At 48.8% G+C, this 15,431-nt stretch overlaps 1 protein-coding gene across 7 annotated transcripts in view; it reads right to left on the bottom strand.

Moving 5' to 3' along the window:
* LOC140399196 (disabled homolog 2-interacting protein-like) overlaps positions 1–15,431 on the bottom strand; it is a 1,161,885-nt gene that overhangs the window by 571,346 nt on the left and 575,108 nt on the right. The window contains exon 1 of one of the 7 annotated variants that reach the window (XM_072488543.1): positions 12,748–13,016. The exons of the other annotated variants lie outside the window; for them this stretch is intronic. Coding sequence (XP_072344644.1) covers positions 12,748–12,868 — 121 coding nt within the window. The 5' untranslated portion in view covers positions 12,869–13,016. Of the gene's footprint in view, positions 1–12,747; positions 13,017–15,431 lie in introns of those variants that run through there. 7 annotated transcript variants of the gene reach the window in all.

Genomic DNA, 15,431 nt, shown 5'->3' on the forward strand with positions numbered 1-15,431 from the left:
GGCCAATTTTGTCAAGCCTATTATTCCACAATAGAGACAAAGAAGACATGCAAGATACAACTATACTCAGGCATTTCTCCCTTGTACAAATAAAGATTACTCAACGTCTGAGGTCAGAATCTGGTTCAATGTTGCCGAGAAAAGGTGAGAGGTTAAGATAACTGAGCCCACAGGCAGCAAATTGTGTTGCACTAAACATTTTGCATCATGGAGAGAGAAACAAATATGCACCCATAACTTCACCAGCCACAGCATATACATTCATACAGACCTGAATCAATAATGATAAACTGCATAACGAGAGTTAATGGTCAGCAGCGGCAAATGGGTTATGAAAATTCCTTTATCGGAGGAACCTAAGACTTACTTACCATGCAGCAACAGAATAAACAGAAAAGGCAGCAAGCTCTGGATATTCTTGCATTGAAATGAATGTCACCCAGAACTGACCATAAATACTGCCATAAGTTGTCACACTACTGGTGTGCCTAATATATTCTGTCTCCAATTTTAAAATAATAAACTATATAAGAAGTATGCTGAGCACGCGTTCACTAATCTAATTGGCTCATCTCTAGCAATTGGCTCTATGCTATTTCACTGCATTAATTTCATTGCATATTATAAATACCAGAAATAGATGGGTTCATTTATACAATGTATAGTCATTGTAAATATTTAATGTGAATAAATCTGTATTATGTGCTGGCGTGCACATTGTTTTATCTTAATCCTACTGGACTTACTAAATGGCGGGACAATAATGTGTCACATGAAAAAATAATGAGTCTTATAATAGACCCTTGCTCCAATAGCAGCTGATATGGGTCATTATCAGTCAAAACCCCTGTACTCTTTAAAAGTGCAGAAAAATGAAAATCAAGTTAGAGGTTTGAATTTAAATAAGACCATCAAAAGGAACACATCAAAAATTAATTTAGAAGATGAATGTTCAAGTCTGAAACCGCGAAAAACAGAGTTTCCTCAGACAGCTAATCTATTCTGTAATTTACTGATACTGCTTTGGTGGTAAATGTTCCATGGATTCAACAATGGATAATGATTTGAAGCAGGCTGGACTACACTATACTGCTAGGCTAGCTTGACAGTTAGTGGGTTGCAAGGTATTCACTCAGTCATTTACCATGTTTTTTTCTCCGATTCAAATTAAGAGATTTATTTTTACAGTTCTTGATATTCCACTTGTATTTTCCACAGGAGATTGCCCTAGTTTCAGATGGTAATAAAATTACGACAACCACCAGTCTGATTATTTAATGCAATGCATGTCATAGAAATCAAGCTGACAATCTAATACATTTTCCTCACTACCTACAAATTAAGGCTGAGAATGTGACTTGATTAAATTCACTGCTTATCACAGGTAAACTAAAGGGGCAGAAAGCTCTGGTTGCCAACTTGCTACCCGTTTTCCTGAGGCACTTCAATTTTTCACATCTAGATAAACACAAAACGCCACCCCTTGCGAAATTTCCCTTCCTGACAAGCAGAAACACTTCAGCATCTTTGACATATTTATGTTTAAACATGCTTTTCTGTCAGTGCAAGTGAACATCACAAAAATATTAGAGAAAAATAACTTACAGGAATTACAGTAGTGTAATGGAGAGGTCCGAAGAGGTGTTGATATTGTGACTCAGACTTCATTAGATTAAAGAAGATGTTGCATGAGCCGGACATACAGCTAAAAGCTGCAGTTCCTGTCTATATTGTGGTAAACCACTGTTGTGTATAATGTGTGTATTGTGGTAAACGGCTACTGTATTATATGTAATTATGGTAAACCAATGCCCGATGGCTCCGCCTCCCCTCGGGCCCGGTATAAAGGTGGCTGGTCTCCACCTCTGATCCAGTTCGGGATCAGAGGCCAGGAGGCTTTCTGTTTAGTTTATTAAAGCCTCAGTTATGTTCACTACTCGTCGTGTGTTCATTGATGGCACATCAATTTAATAAACCAAACATCTAAGATGAATTCATCGCTCAAGCCTGATCGCCTGGAGCTGGACCCACAGGCAGCCGACGCCACTGTAACATTTGAGCGCTGGCTAAGCTGCTTCGAAGCGTACCTCGGATCCTCCACCGTAGGCTTCACCGACCTCCAAAAGAAGCAGATCCTCAACGCACGGGTGAGCCCGCAAGTCTTCCTTCTCATCAGGGACGCCCCCTCATATGCAGAGGGAATAATGCTGTTGAAGGGACAATATGTAAAGTCTGTAAACAAGGTATATGCGAGACACCTTCTTGCCATGAGACGACAATGCCCTGGGGAGTCACTAGCAGAATTACTGCGTGCCTTGCGGGTACTCAGCCGGAACTGTGATTGCCAGGCGGTATCGGCTACCCAACACGCGGAGCTGTTGATCAGGGACGCTTATGTCACAGGCATGAAATCGAATTACATCCGCCAGCGATTGCTAGAAAGGGGTACACTCGGCCTCCCAGAGACAGTGCAGCTCGCAAACTCGCTGGAGGTGGCCTTCCAGAACATGGGAGGCCTACACCTCCGACCGCGCGGCACTCTCGTGGACGCCGCCATCATCCGACCCGAGTGCAGCGCAAGCCTGTGCCACGCAGCAGCCCGCCAACGCCGGAAGCCCGAATGCTACTTTTGCGGCCAGGGTAATCATCCCAGACAACGCTGCCGTGCACGGGACGGGACTTGCAACGGGTGTGGGAGGAAGGGCCACTTTGCGAAAGCCTGCCAGGCCCGATCTCTCCCTAAAACTCCTAGGCCCAGCAGCGCTGCCTGCTGCCTGTCGGGGTCGCCCCCAGCTGCCGCGCCACCCGCCATGTGCGACCCTTGGGCTCCGCCATCTATGCTGCCATCTTCGATTTCGCCCGCCACGTGCGACCCATCGGGGCCGCCATCTTTAACACCATCTTGTACTCCAACCACCACGCACGAGCCATGGGGGCCATCATCTTTGACGCCATCTCCAATTCCACCCGCCACGCGCGACACATGGGGGCCGCCATCTTGGGACCATTCCGCAGCTTCCCGGGAGCCCTGCTCACCTGGTCGTACGCTGGCCGACCGTCCTACCCATCACCATCCAAAGCTCGCCTCCATCACGATCGACCAGTTACGGCCTCATCACCTCACAAAATCTACGATGACCGTCCGGATCAACGGGCACGAGATGGCCTGCCTTTTCGACTCCGGGAGCACAGACAGCTTCATACACCCAGAAAAGGTAAGGCGCTGCTCCCTCCAATTTTACCCGTGACCCAGAAAATCTCCCTGGCTTCCAGGTCACATTCAGTAGAAATCCGGGGGTACTGTGTCGCCACCCTTACTGTACAAGGCGTAGGGTACACTAACTTCAAACTCTACGTCCTTCCCCCATCTCTGCGCTCCCTATTACTGGGGCCGGCTTCCAGTGCCACCTCCAAAGCATTACTTTAAAGTTCGATGGACCCCTGCCTCCCCTCACCGTCTGTAACCTCGCGACCCTTAAGGTCGCCCCACCCTCGCTCTTCGCTAACCTCACCCCGGACTGTAAGCCCGTCGCTAATAGGAGCAGACGATACAGTGCCCGGGACAGGGCCTTTATCAGGTTGGAGGTCCAGCGACTCCAACGAGAGGGGATCATTGAGGCTAGTACCAGTCCCTGGAGAGCCCAAGTGGTGGTCGTCAAGACTGGCGAAAAGCACCGGATGATCATCGACTACAGTCAGACCATCAACCGGTACACGCAGCTCGATGCGTACCCCCTCCCCCGCATATCTGACATGGTCAACCAGATTGCGCAGTGTCAAGTCTTCTGCACAGTTGACTTGAAGTCCGCTTACCACCAGCTTCCTATCCGCCCGGAGGACCGCCAATACACTACCTTCAAGGCAGATGGCTGCCTCTACCACTTCCTCAGGGTCCGCTTCGGCGTCACCAATGAGGTCTCGATCTTCCAACGAGAAATGGACCAAATGGTTGATCAATACGGGCTGCGGGTCACGTTCCCGTACTTAGATAATGTCACCATCTGCGGCCATGACCAGCAGGACCACGACGAAAACCTCTGGCAATTCCTCCACACCGCCAAACTCCTGAACCTCACCTACAATAAGGAAAAATGCGTTTTTCGCACAACCCGCCTAGCCATCCTTGGCTACGTTGTGGAAAACAGAGTCCTAGGGCCCGACCCCGACCGCATGCGCCCCCTCCTGGAACTCCCCCTCCTCCACTGCCCTAAGGCCCTGAAGAGATGCCTGGGGTTCTTCTCCTACTATGCCCAGTGGGTCACCAATTATGCAGACAAGGCCCATCCACTTATTAAATCCACCATTTTTCCGCTGACGGTTGAGGCCCGCCTGGCCTTCAACCGCATCAAGGCAGATATTGCCAAAGCCGCGAAGCACGCTGTGGACGAGTCCATTCCGTTCCAGGTGGAGAGCGATGTGTCGGACTTTGCTCTGGCCGCGACCCTCAACCAGGCCCGTGGCTTTCTTCTCCCGTACCCTCCATGCCTCCGAAATTCGACACTCCTCCATCGAAAAGGAAGCCCAAGCCATTGTAGAAGCTGTGCGACATTGGAGGCATTACCTGGCCGGCAGGCGATTCACTCTCCTCACTGACCAACGGTCGGTTGCCTTCATGTTTAACAATACACAACGGAGCAAGATCAAGAACGACAAGATTCTGAGGTGGAGGATCGAGCTCTCCACCGACAACTACAATATCTTGTATCGACCTGGGAAGCTCAATGAGCCCTCAGATGCCCTATCCCGCGGTACATGTGCCAGTGCACAAGTAGACCGACTTTGGGCCCTCCACAATGACCTCTGTCACCCAGGGGTCACCCGTTTTTTTCACTTTATCAAGGCTCGCAACCTGCCTTACTCCATCGAGGAGGTCAGGACCGTGAACAGGGATTGCCAGGTCTGCGCGGAGTGCAAACCGCACTTCTATCGGCCAGACAGGGCGCACCTGGTAAAGGCCTCTCGTCCCTTTGAGCGCCTCAGCATCGACTTCAAAGGGCCCCTCCCCTCCACTGACCGTAACGTGTACTTCCTCAACATTGTTGATGAATACTCAAGATTCCCCTTTGCCATCCCATGCCCTGATATGACCTCTGCCACTGTCATCAAGGCCCTGCACAGTCTTTTCACCTTGTTCGGGTTCCCCACCTACATCCATAGCGATCGGGGTTCCTCCTTCATAAGTGATGAGCTGCATCAGTTCCTGCTCAGCAAGGGCACCGTCTCCAGCAGGACGACCAGCTACAACCCCCCGGGCAACGGACAGGTGGAGAGGGAGAACGCGACGGTCTGGAAGGCCGTCCTCCTGGCCCTACAGTCAAGAAGTCTCCCAGTCTCCCGCTGGCAAGAGGTCCTCTTCGATGCGCTCCACTCCACCCGGTCGATCCTGTGCACTGCCACCAACGAGACCCCTCACAAATGTATGTTTGTCTTCCCCAGGAAGTCCATCTCCGGGGTCTCGCTCCCATCCTGGCTGACAGTCCCAGGGCCCGTCCTCCTCCGGAAGCATGCGAGGAGCCATAAATCAGATCCCATCGTCGAGAAGGTCCTGCTCCTCCATGCCAATCCACAATATGCCTACGTGGCACATCATGCCGGGCGACAGGACACAGTCTCCCTCCGGGATTTGGCAACTGCAGGTTCCCCAGCGACCATCACCATCACCCCCGACCCTACACCGTCTCCCCCCACCTCTATCCACCTACTTCGAGAACTGGCACCCGCAGGCCCACCGGCGACCATCACCACCACCCCCGCCCATACAGACCCCCCCACCCCCACCCCAACCCCTCCCTCCATCGACTCAACAACTGGGTGAAGAAGAGGACAACACGCTCCCGGATGCGCAGGTCTCGACACCAGTGCCCACACCACAGCCGGGACTGAGGCGATCACGGTGGAAGGTCAAGGCCCCCAACCGACTTGATCTTTAAGTCCACTTCACCCCCGCTGGACTCTTTTATTAAAAGGGTGTGAATGTGGTAAACCACTGTAGTGTATAATATGTGTATTGTGGTAAACGGCTACTGTATTATATGTAATGTGGTAAACCACTGCCCAATGGCTCCGACTCCCCTCGGGCCCGGTATAAAGGTGGCTGGTCTCCGCCTCTGATCCAGTTCGGGATCAGAGGCCAGGAGGCTTTCTGTTTAGTTTATTAAAGCCTCAGTTATGTTCACTACTTGTCATGTGTTCATTGATGGCATATCATATATGTAAGTGACTGGAGGTTGAGGGGGCAATTGGATCCTCAGGGAGGAAGAGATTGGGCCTGGGGGCATGCAGGGATTGTAAATGGGGTGCTTAGTGAGAGGGAGCTCACAATCTATAGTCAGGGAGGGAGACCATTGTTCTGACAGAGAATTTGGTAAGTAACTCACCTTTATTTTTAAAAACCGCAGACAATGTTTCAAATTGATTTCCCTTCAACTAGTTGCCTCAGGGCAAACCAATGTTGAAGCAAGGAACTGGTCAGATATTAAGGTCCCTTACTCGCATATGAAAACGATCTAACACCTGCTTCAGATCTGGGTAAAGGACATCCCTTGTTTATCCAAATCCAAAATGGCAGATGATATCTGTAAGCGCACTGACTACCTGTCATTTTGGGTCCATAGGAGACCGGTGAGAGTCCAAAGACCTAGCTTTATGGGACTCAATTTAACATTGAATCTAGCAGATATCGCTCCATCTACGTAGCAGGCATATTGCATACCTCAAGCACGATTTTGTATTCTAATTTCTTTGTAATTTGTTGATTTATTTGGAGATATATCATTCCTGCATACCTAATTTTTATTGAAAATATCTGTGCATGATGTGCAATTTACTTTGCATAGCTGACACGTTCTTTTACAAGGTAAGAAGTGGAAGTGCGTCAATATTTGCATTCTGTTGCTCAAGCAGAACATTTTGAAATACACAGCTTTAAAGATGCAGTACCAAATTAAATTAGGAAAATGCTGGCCTGCAAGTGTACCATTTTATCAAAAATATTTCTGCAAATTTGTTTTCAAAATAAAAATGGAAAGAACTTTAAAGTTCACAAAGAAGTTCGGAAATCTTTCTCTATAAACATTAGATAATTTCTCAGGATTCAATGTGAATTTTGTTTGGATATTTTAAGAATGCTCATCTTTCAGTTCCACGAGCTTGCATTACAAATCAATTCAGAGTAATGCACTTCATTTTATTTCACAAATGCCTTTGTGAACAATATTGCGATTTAACCATAGCAGCAGTCCTTCTTGCAAGAACAGACTTAGTGACCTGACTTTTAGTGTGCTGCCACAAGCTTTCAGTAAATCAGCACACATATTGAGAAAATGACAGGTGTTACGTCTTTAGCAGCAACCCATGCTTTGGTCAAGTCACTGTCAGTCCATTTATAGTAAATCCTCACAAGCCTGTCAAATACATCTTTGATCAGACAATATACCTGGGTTTCACCATGAAAGTGATTAATAATACTTAGGGCTGCTTTGCCAGGGACTGCAGCTCAAGTTTAAGATATAACTTGTAATAAAACAAAACTACAGACTTGCAGAAACAAATACTTAACAAACATCTATTGTACAATATCCTAAATGTTTTGGTTTTAGTCACAATTGTATAGCCTGTGGTATTATCAGGTATTGCAGTACCCGAGAGGCTGTAGACCATTGGTTAAACCTAGGAGTTTACCATTGGCTGTTGGTATGTAGCTCCGCCCTGACAGGCGGGGTTTAAGAACCGGTGCCGTCCCAGCAGCCCTCATTTTCTGTACCGAAGCTGCTGGGGAACAGTTCTAGTCTATAAAAGCCTTCAATTATGTTACTACCTCGTCGTTATTGGTAATTGATCGTGCATCAATTTAATAGGCACTTGAGCTGAAAGGTTGAATCTCCGAATCAAGTTGGAGTGTCTACAACTCAGCCCCCACGCGGAGAATTTGGCGGCGATCTTTAAGCACTGGCTGGCGTGCTTTAAAGGCTACCTCGAGACGGCCAGAGGCACACCCTCAGGAGAACAGAAACTGCATCTCCTGCACTCCAGGGTAAGCCCTGGGATCTACACCCTCATCGAGGAGGCGGAGGACTTCGATGCTGCGATCGAACTGTTAAAAGGACATTATATCTGCCCTGCAAATCAGGTCTACGCACGTCACCTGCTTGCAACTAGATGGCAAATCCCCGGGGAATCATTGGAGGAGTTCTACCGTGCGCTACTGGTGCTGGGCAGAAACTGTGGCTGCCCGCAAGTTTCGGGGAGCGAGCACACGGAACTCCTAATCCAGGATGCCTTCGTAGCAGGTATGAGCTCCTCAGAGATCCGCCAAAGACTCTTAGAAAAAGGCACCCTGGGACTTAGAGAGGCACAGGCCCTGGCAGGGTCCATGGACGTTACATCCAGAAACGCGCAATCCTCTGCGCCCGACTGCGCGGCAGCCCCTTGGGCTGCGTGGCATCCCGCAGCGGCAGCCCCACAGACCTTCCCCGTGTCCCGGCAGGCCTGCGCTGTAAGACGGCCTGCGATCTACGCCGGGCCCCGCTGTTTCTTCTGCGGGCAGGCGAAGCACCCCTGCCAGTGCTACCCGGCCCGCACCTCCACCTGCAAAGGGTGCGGCAAGAAGGGCCATTTTGTGGGGGTCTGCCAGGCACGAGCAGTGGCGGCAGTCTCCAGCGACTCCGGACCGCCGCGGCAACCTTCTCTTCGGGCCCCAGGCGGCCAGCACTCACCGCCACCCCCGAACCCTAGGGCCACGTGCGACCCACGGGGGCGGCCATCTTGCCCCTCGGACACCACGCTGGACGGATGGGCGCCGCCATTTTGTCCATCCCCGCCGCCATTTTGTCCATCCCCGACCACCATGTGCGACCCATGGGAGACACCATCTTGGATGGGGCCTCAGGACCCCAGCACGGCCGACTACACGCTGCCCGATCAAAACCCGCAACTACTTCATCTGGCCTCGGTGACTCTGGACCAAAATCGACCTTGGACACTCGCAACAGCAACGACGACGGTCTTCATCAACGGCCACGAGACGTCCTGCCTGGTCGACTCTGGGAGCACGGAAAGCTTTATACACCCCGACACGGTAAGGCGCTGTTCACTTGTTACCCACCCTGTAAACCAAAGAATCTCCCTGGCCTCCGGGTCACACTCGGTGGAGGTAAAGGGGTTCTGCCTAGCAAACCTCACTGTCCAAGGCAGGAAATTCAACATGTTCCGCCTTTATGTCCTGCCGCACCTCTGCGCGGCTACACTCCTGGGGTTGGACTTCCACTGTAACTTGCAAAGCCTGACCTTCAAATTTGGCGGCCCTATACCGCCCCTTACTGTCTGCGGCCTCGCGACCCTTAAGGTTGACCCGCCTTCCCTGTTTGCGAACCTCACCTCGGATTGCAAACCCGTCGCCACCAGATGCAGATGGTACAGTGCCCAGGACCGGACCTTCATTAGGTCAGAGGTCCAAAGGCTACTGAGGGAAGGGGCCATTGAAGCTAGCAACAGTCCCTGAAGAGCTCAAGTAGTGGTGGTAAAGACCGGGGAGGAACATAGGATGGTCATTGACTACAGTCAGACCATCAACAGGTTTACGCAGCTGGATGCGTACCCTCTCCCTCGCATATCCGACCTGGTAAACAGGATCGCGCAATACAAGGTCTTCTCCACGGTGGATCTCAAGTCCGCCTACCATCAGCTACCCCTCCATACTAGTGAGCGCAAATACGCTGCCTTCAAAGCAGATGGGCGGCTCTATCAATTTTTAAGGGTTCCCTTTGGTGTCACTAACGGGGTCTCGGTCTTCCAACGCGGGATGGGCCGAATGGTTGACCGGTACAGCTTACGCGCAACGTTCCCGTATCTTGATAACGTCACCATCTGCGGCCATGACTAGCAGGACCATAACGCTAGCCTCCGAAAATTTCTTCAGACCGCGAAAATCCTTAACCTAACATACAATAAGGATAAATGCGTATTTAGCACCGACCATCTAGCCATTCTAGGCTACGTAGTGCGAAATGGAGTTATAGGCTCCGACCCTGAACACATGCGCCCCCTTATGGAGTTCCCCCTCCTCACTGCCCCAAGGCCCTGAAGCGCTGCCTCGGTTTTTTCAGTTATTACGCTCAGTGGGTCCCTCACTACGCAGACAAAGCCCGACTCCTAATCCAGTCCACAACCTTCCCCCTGTCGATGGAGGCCCGCCAGGCCTTCAGCCGCATCAAAGCAGACATTGCAAAGGCCACGATGCGCGCCATCGACGAGTCCCTCCCCTTCCAGGTCGAGAGCAATGCGTCCGACGTAGCTCTGGCCGCCACCCTTAACCAAGCGGGCAGACCCGTGGCCTTCTTCTCCCAGACCCTCCATGCTTCCGAAATTCACTATTCCTTGGTCGAAAAAGAGGCACAAGCCATAGTAGAAGCTGTGCGACATTGGAGGCATTACCTGGCCGGCAGGAGATTCACTCTCCTCACTGACCAACGGTCGGTGGCGTTCATGTTCGATAATGCGCAGCGGGGCAAGATAAAAAAACGACAAGATCTTGCGGTGGAGGATAGAACTCTCCACCTACAACTACGAGATCTTGTATCGTCCCGGGAAGCTAAACGAACCTTCTGATGCCCTGTCCCGTGGCACATGTGCCACCGCACAAGTGGACCGCCTCCGAACCCTCCACGAGGACCTCTGCCACCCGGGGGTCACTCGTTTTTTCCACTTCATTAAGACCTGCAACCTGCCCTACTCCATCGAGGAGGTCAGGACAGTCACCAGGGACTGCCAAATCTGCGCGGAGTGCAAACCGCACTTCTACCGGCCAGAGAGGGCGCACCTGATAAAGGCTTCCCGTCCCTTTGAACGCCTCAGCATGGACTTCAAAGGCCCCCTCCCTTCCACCGACCGCAACACGTACTTCCTGAACGTGATTGACGAGTACTCCCGGTTCCCATTCGCCATCCCCTGCCCAGACATGACCGCAACCACCGACATCAAGACCCTCCAGGTTATCTTTACACTGTTCGGTTTCCCCGCGTACATACACAGTGATAGGGGGTCCTCCTTTATGAGCGACGAACTGCGTCAATTCCTGCTCAACAGGGGCATTGCCTCAAGCAGGACGACCAGTTACAACCCCCGGGGAAATGGGCAGGTAGAGAGGGAGAACGGAACGGTCTGGAAGACCGTTGTACTGGCCTTACGATCCAGGAATCTCCCAGTCTCCCGCTGGCAAGAAGTTCTCCCGGAGGCCCTCCACGCCATCCGGTCACTGCTCTGTACAACTACCAACCAGACACCTCATGAACGTCTCCTTGTCTTCCCCAGGAAGTCCTCCTCCGGGACCTCGCTCCCAACCTGGCTCGCAACACCCAGACCCATCCTGCTCCGGAAGCACGTGCGGGCGCACAAGTCGGACCCGTTGGTCGAGAGGGTCCACCTGCTGCACGCTAACCCCCAGTACGTCTACGTGGCGTTCCCTGACGGCCGGCAAGATACAGTTTCCCTTCGGGACCTGACGCCCGCCGGAACCCCACGCGCACCCGACCCATTACCCCCGCCCCCTCCACAGCACCTCACAGGGGGTCAGTCCCCCCGCCGCTCCTGCCTAGGCCCTCCCACCCACCGACGCCCCCTACAGGGGGTCTCGTGTCGACCGTTTGCCCCACCAGCGCCGTCTAGGGGTGACGAAGCTGCCATGGAGGCCGAAGCCACGCTCCCAGAGTCGCAGGCGCCCGGACTGCCACCAGAATCACCACCGAAGCTCAGACGATCCAGGAGGACGACCAGGCCACCCAACCGACTGATTGCTTCACTGTAACTGTAAATGAACACTGAATGTATATATCTTCCACGCTTGTAAATATTCTCGATAACCCTGTAAGGAGGTATCACGGTACCTCCATATCTGATCACACCATGTTAAATGCAATTGCAACCACTGGCCACCACCCCCGCCGGACTTTTTTTTAACAGGGGGTGAATGTGGTATTATATTGCGGTACCCGAGAGGCTGTAGACCATTAGTTAAACCTAGGAGTTTACCATTGGTTGTTGGTATGTAGCTCCGCCCTGACAGGCGGTGTATAAGAACCGGTGCGGTCCCAGCAGCCCTCATTTTCTGTACCGGAGCTGCTGGGGTACAGTTCTAGTCTATTAAAGCCTTCAGTTATGTTACTACCTCGTCTTTAATAGTAATTGATCGTGCATCATAACCTTTGCAGGTTTTATATTTGAATAAGACAGGTTCTACTTTTCTTATTGTTTCCATTAAACAATAGTTAATTTTACCTTTGGACAATTTTCAATTTTGTAATATAACAAAGTAGAAAACAGCAACAGAGAAAACAGCTGCTGACGCTGCTGGCTACTGAAAAGTAGTCATCCAGATCTGAGGCTCGTGTTATTTCTCTTCTTAACTTTATTAAATATAGATTTCATTGATCTGAATTCATATCAGTTTCTTATTTTGGAATAACTGTGTTTTAACCATTAAAGAAATTTCAACTTTACTTTGGTAAAATTGCAGTAAAGTATAGCCTTATTGTGGATTGGAAGTTAGACTGAAAATATATATTTTTTTTAAAGTTGCTTTTTCCACATAAACAGATAATTATGCCAAATGGGAAGGAAATTACTGGAGGCACACAAAATTATTGCTGAAATTTTACATTCACAATAACAAAAAAGGTTTTAAACATGGAGCCAAAGCATTGAACACATTAGGATTTTGTAGCACTACAGTCGTGTTAACAGTATCTATATTACCCCTGTTGCCTGGCCTGTTGCGACTCCTGGAACGACTGCGTTGTCTCTGAAGACGTGACCTGCCCAACAGTCTGTAGTAATAGGATGGACGTCCCGAGGATTTTCTGTTGTTAACTGACATTTTGTCAGTAATTTCTTCAATCTGAACAAATCAAACACCTCTGTGCTGAAAGTCCTTAGTAAGGGTGAATGCACATAGCAATATTCCATAACACAACTTTTTTTTAAGTGCAAGCTTGTCCAAGCTTGTTGCTAGTCATACTTCTGCACTATGAGAAGATAAGCCTGTTGCATTTGGAAACTGAATGCTGTAACATTCTATGGACCAGAGAACAAAAGTTGAGCTTTATAAAATCCTGAACTGGAGTTCTTCCATTCACATTGTGACAGCTCATATTGTTACAAAAGAATAAAATACATCAGGCATTCATATCCTATTGCTAACTTTCATTATAAATAAACTATTACACACAAAAAAAATCAAATTTTACCACAGTTTACCAAGTAATAAATTGAAACATTAACATGGCATTTTACCAGCAGTTGCTCTGTAGAAATCTATTCCTGGTTTTCAAAAAATACATGGGGCCCATACGAAGTTAAAGGCAGCACGGAAATGAGCCAATCAAGTTAACATTAGATAAGTTCGGGTCAAGTAGGCAAGTTCACAGCTGGACAACAGATGAATCCAATTTCATACTAGAATTAATGCTGAACTTTAGAATATGCTCTCGCCCTCAGCCCTGAACTTCAGACTGAGTAATGAAGTTTTATAAGCAAATCAGGAAGTTCAGTGTGCAATACTAGTTTATGCCATTTACTTTGCCTGTGGGGAATACTGAAGGTGAGTCAGGTAAACTCCACAGTCTTATACGAAAACAAGAGTATCTTACTTCAGCTACCTATTTTCATTTATGTGCTTAGGTTTATTGTGTTATTTTAATCTCAGTGGGTTACACAAACTCTCATCACTGGATAAGAAAATAAGTTTTCTTACATCAAAGGAGTGAAAATGAATGCATGTTAACAAGGAAAGGGGGGGAAATGAGTATTTATGAAAATACAAATGAATAAATTTAGGTACGTGCTCATTTTTATATTTCATATTTACAACATAGTCAGTACTGTTAATAACCATAGCTGCTTAAAGGTTCTCTTTATGTTTTTATCCAAGCAAAATAAAACTGCAAACTATTAAGGCATGAAAAATTACATTTTTAAAAAGTATATATTTTTATTAGAATTTTCCAATTTTAACAATTAGATATATAAAAACACATAATATTTACAGAATGAGATGTTTCATATGTGTACAATTTACTTTCATCGGCCCTCCCCCTTTCCTTGCTTGCCCCCCCCCCCCCCTCACCCCCACCCCCGGCAATTACAGTTTATGACTGACAATTAAGCATTTCAATGTCTACAAGTGACTGGAAAATACTATTCTTTATATATATGGAAACTTGATTCAAGACAGGAAGGTACATTTGGTTCAATAGCTCACCAGTTGCCCATGGAAACGGGCTTTTCAGGAAATGTCAGTTCTCAAAGACAGGAATCTATACTTCTCACAAAATCTCCGTTTGGGAATGTTTGAGAGGTTTAAATTTTGCCTCAAGTCAGTAAAATAATGTAACTTTGAAAGAGGATTAACCACTGCAGAACTGACATCTTATCAACAGCAAGGAATTTGAAAAAGGTAAAAGGCCAAAATTTTATATTTCCTCAGAGTCCTTTCCCCCTCCCCGTGTGCTACACAAATTGGATAGACACTGAAGGCTGCTGCCTCCAGGCTAAGAAATTCCTTTGAAGCTCAAAATTGTTTTCCTGTGGCTATCAGTTTATTACAGTCACCTGCAAACAACATTACTTGAAAATTATTTTTAAATTGAAACAGCCCACAGTGCTGTAATTAGCACACAATCAGCAGCATATGTTCATAATTGCATTAGCATTTTCTACACCATTTCAATGCTTCCAATATTTCTGACAAGGTCTACATTATTTTTAAAGGGATTGCTCAGTTGGTGCATAAATCTACCCATCCTGTACAAAATATTTTGAAGTAGTATTTACACAGTTGTAACCTTTTAAAAATAGGTCATATGACCAAGGTGAGGAATTGTAGTGATGTGAAATGGGAACCATTCCCACGTCAAGACTGCACGGTCAGCATCAAAAATTGTCAGCTGGATGCAGAGGGCAGGATCTACCGGTTACATTGCGCCCGAAAAACGGCACGGGGCAGCGCAACACAACCGGTAGTTACCGGGAGATCTCATTTCTGAGAACTACCCTGCTCTCCACGCCATGTGAGGTCTAACGCAATCTCACAAGACGCCACAATGTGATTCCCGTGGGTGGGATCACTTTCTGGCAAATCTGCATATTAAGAGAGGGACAGCTGGTCTCACTCTAATATGCAGTCCCAAAGTGTGGGATCTAACCTCCTTGCCTTGGAAACATTGGGCGAGCGCCCTTCAGTGCTGGTCTCCACAACGGGGACTAGGCGGAACTGTACTCGTGGGGAGCTCCCACGGTATTGGAGGCCCACAGGAGCATGCCCACTGGGCAGGGTGGCGCCCTGACATGGCTGGTACCACCTGGCACCCTGGCACTGCCACCTGGGTGCAAGTGCCCAGGCAGCACTGCCAGCTGACAGGGGCACTACGGTAGCATAGTGG

Source organism: Scyliorhinus torazame, chromosome 22, assembly GCF_047496885.1.
Source record: "Scyliorhinus torazame isolate Kashiwa2021f chromosome 22, sScyTor2.1, whole genome shotgun sequence".
Taxonomy (NCBI): Eukaryota; Metazoa; Chordata; class Chondrichthyes; order Carcharhiniformes; family Scyliorhinidae; genus Scyliorhinus; species Scyliorhinus torazame.